The 8,931-nt window shown below is 35.0% G+C and overlaps 1 protein-coding gene across 1 annotated transcript; it reads right to left on the bottom strand.

The window, feature by feature from the left end:
* Positions 1-2,666: 2,666 nt before the first annotated feature.
* Positions 2,667-8,931, bottom strand: LOC125866306 (villin-2-like). The gene is made up of 22 exons (XM_049546645.1): positions 8,869-8,931; positions 8,574-8,673; positions 8,404-8,472; positions 8,083-8,319; positions 7,801-7,978; positions 7,516-7,648; positions 7,146-7,305; positions 6,924-7,071; positions 6,740-6,840; positions 6,503-6,661; positions 6,357-6,425; positions 6,212-6,280; positions 5,989-6,126; positions 5,377-5,505; positions 5,100-5,247; positions 4,998-5,008; positions 4,772-4,912; positions 4,548-4,673; positions 4,290-4,352; positions 3,848-4,094; positions 3,039-3,232; positions 2,667-2,960 (listed from the first exon to the last, which is right to left on the bottom strand). Exons 1-22 carry the CDS (start codon positions 8,922-8,924, stop codon positions 2,847-2,849), a joined length of 2,790 nt encoding a protein of 929 aa, XP_049402602.1. The 5' UTR covers positions 8,925-8,931; the 3' UTR covers positions 2,667-2,846.

The raw sequence follows: 8,931 nt of genomic DNA, 5'->3' as shown, positions 1-8,931 counted from the left end.
TTGTGCAAAATTATGTATATCTAGTAGGGGTGTGCACTATTTGGATTAAACCGAATAACCAAACCAAACCAAACCGAAATTTTATTTGGATTGGTTTTTTGGTTTTTCGGATTGGTTTTGGATTAATAAATTACTTTGTTTGGTTTTTTGGTTTGGTTTTGGATTTTAAAAGATAAAAGCCGAAAAACCGAAAAAAACCGAATTATATATATATATATATACTGCGTGGAGTCGCGTGGTGTGCCACATAAGTCAAAAGGTGTACAAAAAATTACAAAAAAAATGAGTTCAAGGGGGTAATAGGACCTTAATTTAGTTAAGGTGTGTCTCTGAGATTTCGGTCCTAATCTAGGGGGTACTTGTGTCTTCTCCCTTTTATGTTTGAATTACATCTACAATAGGTATACTTATAAGTATTGTGTTTTAAGTTTTACTTATGATTTATATTAGAAAGTATATTTAAGGGATTAAATATTATTACTTTGGTTATATATGTTATTAATTATTGACATAACCGAATAACCAAACCGAAAAAAGCCAAACCGAATAGAGAAAAACCAAACCAAACCAAATTTATTTTGGATCGGATTGGGTTACACTTGTACAAAACCAAAAACCGAAAATCCAAACCGAATAGTGTAAAACCAAACCAAAAAACCGAATGCACACCTCTAGATATTATCTAGAGGTGGGGAGGGGTTTATTTGAATTTGCTTCGTCAAATCAATAAATATATAATGTTTGGGTAAAACTAAGTGGAGCGAGGTTGGAGATTGATTTGAAAGAATCAACGGATGTTGAGGTGCAATAATTGATTAGAAAGTTCAATCACAAAAATGAAATTTAAAAGAAATTATTAAGAGTTTACGAAAATGATGAAGCATGTGATGTAATTCGATACAAAATCATTAATAGAGCCAGTGTCATTCTTAAAGGTGACAGCCAATAAGGTTGTGTCAAATTTATGATTTTGCAATCATCAGTAGCAAAGTCAAACAAAAGGAGTATTATTTCATCGATTTTTTCTCATGTGACAACTGTGTAACGGTCCAAGGGAAAATAACACAAAACTCGTTATAATTTATTTGTCTTATTATTTTTACTTTATTTAAAAAAATGTTTTATATATCTAAGATTATGAGAATAAATGATATTTTGGTGTATTTTATAAATGTATTTTAAGACTATGGAATCCAAACGTTATGTTACTTTTTAAATTTTATATCAAATTAAAATTAGATAAATAAATTAAAACGAACACAGTATTTAATTGGAACCATCATGTGATTTTTACCAAATTTCCACCGCGTGTTTCAACTCCTTTTGACAAACTCCATAAAAGCAGTAACGTGATCATTTCATTCTTTTGCACTTCATTTCATGATATATAATTAACTATACAACTTCTTTTGCCAGCTTTTTTCCCCCAGCCAGCCAAGCATACAAGTGTTGCTTAACATTTAAGAATAGCCTACGATAATATATTTCGTGTAATTTATTAAATTAAATTTTAGAAAGATTAGAATATACGTAAATTTCATCCTTATAACTTGAAGGTAGAGAGATTGTTTCTGATAGATCATCTCAGCTCAAAGAAAAAGAGTTTGAAGCAATATGACAAAAAAATAACGGAAATGAAAAGCCAAGAAAAAAATACAATTGAATGCATGACAAATCATTCTAAACAGTAAAATAAAAAATGCAAGAAATGATTCACTTAATATGTATTAATACTTTATCTATAATTCAAGATATTTAAAAATACATAGGAAAAATTACAATAAAAAAAGATTTTTTAAAATTTTAAAATTAAAAAAATGTTATATAAATTGAGACGGACGGAGTAATATCTGCCTTTCAAAGCTAAGGCCAATCAATGTCTATGTTTTAAAAAAATTACAAATAGTTGACCACTTTTTTTTAAAAAATAAATAGCAGTATATAAATAACATTAATAATAGACGGATAAATCTTAGCACTGATCACGGCACGCCAATCTATAGATCTCTTTACAATAAAATATTCAAATTTGCCAAACATAAGGCGTTTTGAAGGTAATATTTAATATAAAATTAGTATAGTGAATCGCTCTAAATAGATGAATATACATATTAATCAATCATAAGTAAGTAGTAGTTAAGTTTACGTATGCATCTATTAGCTTTTAGTGTAAATGCTAAGATATTTTTTTGGATTTCAAGTCAACTACTCCTTTGTTTCAATTTATGTAGCGATATTTGACAGAAAACAAAGTTTAAGAAAGAAAAATAGAATTTTTGGAACTTGTATTATAAATCAAGCAGTAGACATTTGTATGATTATAAATTATCTCATAAACGATAAAACGAAAAGTACTAGATATGCAAGTGTCATTAGTTTGACACATTAGGGCCAAACACTCAATTAACTTGCAAAATCTTTCAAGTATCAACTTAGTTACAATAAATATAATGAATGTATACACCCTTTAGTTAACTTGAATCAAAGAATTAGTCTAGACACTTTTAGCTACAACCTTGGAAGGCGAATCCACGTTCAGAATGAATCTGATCTTATTATATATGTATATGTATTCTATATCTTTTTTCATATGTATACATAGTTCAAGTTGAAAACAATATATTTCGCTATGATGATCACCCTATATCCGTCTCTAGAATCGTGACAAATAAGCAAAAGTGGAATACTTGAAAGATGATCATTTTTTGCTCTACTCGGATCATGAAAGCAAAACTATAAGTAAATCCAGGCATCATGTACCTCAATCCACGCGAAAAATCGCGTCAACAACATACGTTGTTATGTAAGATTTTAGGAAACAGAGAGAGTGAATTCTCGTTCGTGTACTAAAAGAGATCAACCTTCTTTTTGTGCACGTCTTGCTTCCATTTTGGGACCTTGTAAAATGCTTCTTTCGTCATTCCTAGTACAGATTCAAATTCCTCGTCCGAAAGATAAGCCTGAAAAATGTTTATCATTCGAGATGAGGAAAAGAAGAATGTGCTTTCATTAGAATGAACGATACTCGAGCTACAAACCTCTCTTCGTTTAGTATCAATGCCAGTAGCAGGATTTTCCGACTTAGCCTTGAGCTGCTCATAACTGAACACCTCGTCTGGTGGTTTCAGGTCCGAGTCCTCTTCATTAGTCTCTGCTGCATGCTCAGCTACCTCGTTCTCCTGATGTTCTGAACGTTCTTCGGATTCTTTAAATCGAGCATGCTTTGTTCTAGCTGAAAAAACATCAAAATAGTAATGTACCAAGTTGAAACTATGTTGAATTACTTCAAATGCTTGGAATAGTATTCAATTTAAGTAATCATTAACATGTTACAATCATAGACAGACAGACACAGACACATTGTAGACATCGAGATTTTGTGAGACTCTACCAGACGAGCCAAATCTCTGTTATGGTTCTTGGAGGCAACTCTACCCTAAATCCTAGCTCATGCCTATATAAAGGTAACATATTCCTTGAAGAGGCATATCAAAATGTTATAAACTCTTGTGATATTCATAAAGAGATCAAGACATCAAATATTATTTTTGTCAAAGTCATCGCCTGACGTTCTCAAAGATCAAGTACATCGCAAGGAGAATCAAGAGAGGAATAGAATTGTACTCACAAATATTCATCAACAAAATTTCTGTTTCATCATATTTCATTTGTGTTTGCAGTTTATTTTTCATCACTATAAAATTTGTTGCAAACACACGTAATAACCTAAGCTTGTATGTCATGAATTAATAAGTCACGAGTACAAACGCTTCCATAGTAAACACGAGATTCCTTCACAATCATAAGAATTCACACGACAAATACCAGAAAAGGTGAAGTTTTGTACCAGTTGGGCTAGCTGATGGACTTCTACTTGATTGGAGAGAAGATCCGCGCGAATTTGACTGCTTCATTTCCTCTGTAAGAACATTAGACAATGCAGCTACTGCAGCTGCTCTTTGTGAACCTTGACTTGCTCCTGTAGGCTTTGGAACAGAACTAGCTTTCGCAGCAGACGATGAAGTAAATGCAGAGTTTAATGCAGCTAATGCTGAGGCTCTTTGAGTTGGTCCATCTTGGTTTGTTTTATGATTCTGAAATATAGAATAGAAGGTCTAAACTTCTTGAATAGCTAATGAAGTCTTGTATTATGAAACTCGGTTGATGATACGAAAAGCGACTGTCAAACAACTAATATATGATATGGAAAACAATCTATCATTCTTGCACATTGTGTGATTCATGTAACTTAGATGAGATTATAGTAATGGAAAAACAAGATCAATTACCTCGGAAGCATGACCAAATCCAAAGAGTATCATAACCTTCTTTTGGAATGAGTTTCCGTGTGCCTGATTAAACAGGTAAGTCAGTGTGTTAAAAGTTGCTGAAATGACTAATGAGTTTCACTTATTATTGTTTCGATATGTCTCTTGTGAGGTTGACAAATGCAACTTTTGTAGTAACTCTACATCTTATCTTCCAAGTTTCATTCCAAATTCAAACGAGACAACGAGAGAGAGAGAGAGAGAGCTTTAGTCACTTACAGTAGCTTTTACAGGATCCCATGAGAAAAATGTTGTAAAGAAGCATGGTTCATTTCCTTCTGTGACTTTATACAATGGAACATCAGAGGATAACCCTTCCAAAGATGCAGCCAGCTCTACATATTTCTGTGATCAACTTCATCGATTACTCGAGCAAAGATGAAAACGGACAAGTATTTTCAAGATATGAGAAACATATGTGATATGACACTAGCTAGTATTACCTGTCCAATTTCAAAAGCACTTTGCTTTTCTTTGGAGTCTGTTGATTGACCAACCCAAACGAAAACTTCAGAATGTGTGTCGAGAACCATGACGTCCTCAGTCAACAAATCATCTTGACAAAAGTTGTAGATTTCTTCAACCTGTTATTTGAATAGAAAATATTAACCTGTTTGATATACACAACCAGAAATTTATACGTTTTAACCGAATTCTCTAGGATATTACCTCGAATTTTCCTGGATATCCACGAGTTAGCATGAAATCATTTGAGAAAGTCAGTTAGCAGAAAAAAATTTCCTCATTCGGAAAAAATATTGAAGGATGCACCTCTATTAACAGAATAAGAAAACAAGTGAGGTTCCCTGGTGGCTTCAGGAGCTAATTTGTTGCTGGTATAATCTTGTTTTTCTCCAATACCAAGCCAGAAAGCTGAGCTTTCTGTTCCTTCCTTAGTGTGTTTAACGGTCACTCCGGGCTGAGTTTGTGAATAAAACACACCAAACAAAATTAGTCTAATGCAGCATAAACTAGGATGAACACAGGGTATGTTAGTTGGATAACAATGACAAAGAACGCCTTTTTTCTACTTCGATAAAAGGCTCACCTTCAAGAATTCCACAATCTTTGCTGCTAACTGCTGTTGCTCATGGGTACTTTGCTTTCCATGCCAAATGAATACTGAAGAGCTAGATTGCAGAAGAAAACACTCGTAAGTGTTCAGTGAAGTCGCCACCTGTCAGAGTTCAGAAACCGGGAGTAAAAATTAGAAATCGAGGCTGTAAAGTTCTATTTTGGAAAGCTTACAACAAAGTTCATAGTAGCTTTGGACATAATGACTACAGCAACTTAGACTTTAGTGCGACAGTACGGAGTCCTTATCAAAGGCAATAATGGGAAATGGGAACTATACATATGTACAAAGTAGCATAAATTTTCAATGAGAAGTGTGGCAATTTCAATTTTTAGTAGACTGTCATTTAGACAGCTTCAAAATAGTATCCTAAATTACCTCCCTGGACAGATGTTGACGTAATCCAAGACATGTATTTGTTCAGCAAGAGAGATTCTATCAACATAGAACATATGTTCCTATCTATCTAGACATAGTTTGAGAACATGTTCAAGTGACGACAAGAAGGGTCTCATAATGTAGCTTTTGCAGCAAAACAAAATCGGGACACATAGTGTAGAATAAAGGGTCGATAAGCATGCATACAACATCGACTTGAACTGCTTTGTTGTTATGACTAGAAGTTCCAGATATCCTGAAAAGGCCAACAGTATCAGAAGCATAGGTTTCATCATTCAAGCCATTTTCTGCAATATGATTTTTATAGCCAGAGCTTAATCCACCCTGGAAAAAGGAAAGAAACTTGTCATGGTTATTCTATATGTTAAAACGACGTCAATAGCCTCTATCATGATATATGGAGAGATACCTTAAGGACCAGCATGGGCTGGAATATTGCAACAAATTGTGGTGGTTCTTTCCCTTGGTATACCCGACCCTGGATAACGTAAATATCACAATTAAGCTTCATTTTGAGTTTTTGACTGAAAAACAGTAAGAGAAAGAAGTAATACCAGCACAGGTCTCCCTTTAAGTGAATTGCACATTGTGCTAGCCAATTGTGCAGCCATTTCTCGATCCTCCTGAATCCACAACAATGATTCAATTAAGAAAATTCTATAAAGACGCGTTGGACACTTATATGCAAGGACAACCGTACCTCGATGCTATCCTTTCCAATCCACCAACACAAGTAATAATCTTCTTTCCTTTCATGAGAATGGTATGTGTAGAGAACTATGTAGCAATCTCCACTGTAGAATTTACCAATGTCTTCTTTGGGTATCAGAGTCTTTGCACTGCCATCGATACGCCAAACCTGACAAATTTTACATTTTCAGTGAAGAATGAGCAGGCCAAATCAACAGAGAAAACATTGTGATGATCAGATTCAGACCTCTATCTTTCCACCTTCTTCAAGCAAAGGTGGGACTTCCTCATTGACAGAAGTACTTTTGCTAGCAGCTTTGACAGCAGCACCTTGTTGCTTCACCAAAGCTGAAAGGACTCAACATGGACAAAGTTAAAACTAACTCAAACCAGAAACACACAAAATCTTCACACTCTCGTAATAACTCTACCTGCTACTTTCCCTCGTCCGTCCTCAGGGGCAGGTGTTGATCCTGATGGCCAAGAGTCAAAATTGGACTTAAATGAATGTGTCTCATAGCCTTGAATAATCCGGATTATATGCGTTGACTTAGGTCTATTTTGATTTGCAAGATATTCCTGAAAATTATTGAGTCATTCAGAAATGAGAAACTATACCACACAAGAACATGGATGAACAGCTAACATTCTACCTCTGCTGTTTGAATGGTACTTTTCCTCTCCTCGAGCTGAGTATGACGGCCTACCCACATGAAAACCTCGGAACCACAATCCAAAATATGGCATTTGTCATTTTCCAAGATGGATTTTGTAAGTTCACCATCCAAAGAATTGACCTGGCCATCAGTAATGCTGCAAAAGAGGACATAATTCACCTTTAGCACCAACAACAGCAAAACGTTGACATACAAAATTCAGTTACAAGTAACACCCCGAGGGCTATCCATTGAAAGACGTTACGTCCAGCACTACATGGTCTCTCAAGGATATCAAGAAAACTTTGATATAGAGTATCATAAACACGAGAAACTGCTTGACACTTGGTAAAGGATTCAACATTACCTATAAAGTTGAGCAGTAGTTCTCTCAGGAACGATATCATCATCGGTAGCAACCTTTTTGCTAATTGGAGCAAAGCCACCAAACAGAACCCAAAATGATCCAGAATCTGACTCAGCTTGTAAATTTCCATCATCTGAGGTATGCAATAGAGAAAGAGTTATGAAATTCTAGGGGAAGCATTAATTCAATAAATATCGCACGTCTCATAGTAGTTACATAACAATTCTGTCCAAAGCATTAGATGAATTGCACAATCTTGCATTTTACTCAATGGCTTCGACTTACCAATAATTGCAACGTCACACACCCCGTCATGATACTTCTCCTTCAATATCTGAGTAACTTCTAATGCTTTAGCCCTCTCCTGGATATTGGAGTTTGCACCATTAAACTGATATATTTTGTCTTCAGTGTCTAGAAGGAACACATCATCATGGTTTAGCGATGACCGAGCATAAGGGACCTGACAAAAATCTAACCTCAATATTATCTTCAATCACAGCTGAAGAAGTTACATACATTTCCAAATGAACTCAAGTAGTAAGTGTTTTTCTTTTGCTTCTGTACCTGCTTCATCCTAACAACTCGTTTACCGTTGCAGACATACAACCTCGTTTCAAATACTTCCTCCTCCGGTTTCTTGAATCCAGATGCAACACCTCCTTCTAATGGTATGATGCACGGTTTAAAGTATGACAAGAATTTGTCTGATTCATGACCTTGGATTTCCCTATGCTGTACTGCTCGTCCTCCAAGAATCGCGTCAAGCTCAACTGTTTTGATAGCTGCAGTTCCTGCTTCATCCTAGCATAGTATCCAAACTTCTAGAAAATGAAAAAAAGAAACAATATGGTTGAGCTACTGCTAAGACTACGAAATGATTCATACCTGACTAGTATCCTTTCCAAGCCAGAAATGTATATCATGCCAATAAGCTCCTCCTCTGCCAGAAGTTGTCTGCGATAAGATAAAAACAGAATCGTTGTCAAAACATTTGAACTTATTTCCTCCCAAGATAAACAAGAAATAGAAGAATAACATTTTAAATTAATACGTACCTGCAAGACAATATATGAATCACCCGAGTAGAATTTACCATGTTCAGATTTTGGCACAGGAACTGGTTGGAAATTCTCTATTCTCCAAATTTCGGTTCCTCTAAAGAGAGTTAAGTCAACATTTTATGAAATTTCACCGCCAAGTACTGCAGTAGAAACGGAAACAAAAACAAAAACAGAGTAACAGGATCACAGTTACTGTTATATGCTCTTTTGAGCTTCCATTCATTTAATCATTCAGTAGGATGAAGTGATGAAAGATCAAACTAATCGAATATTCGGAACCAAAGGATACGGTTTCTGTCCTGCACCCTGAAATGCAGGTTCCAAATCTTTCACAGAGATAGACATTTTTGCA

The sequence above is a fragment of the Solanum stenotomum genome, chromosome 5 (assembly GCF_019186545.1).
Source record: "Solanum stenotomum isolate F172 chromosome 5, ASM1918654v1, whole genome shotgun sequence".
In the NCBI taxonomy this organism is placed as follows: Eukaryota; Viridiplantae; Streptophyta; class Magnoliopsida; order Solanales; family Solanaceae; genus Solanum; species Solanum stenotomum.
This window is presented reverse-complemented; position numbering and strand designations above follow the sequence as displayed.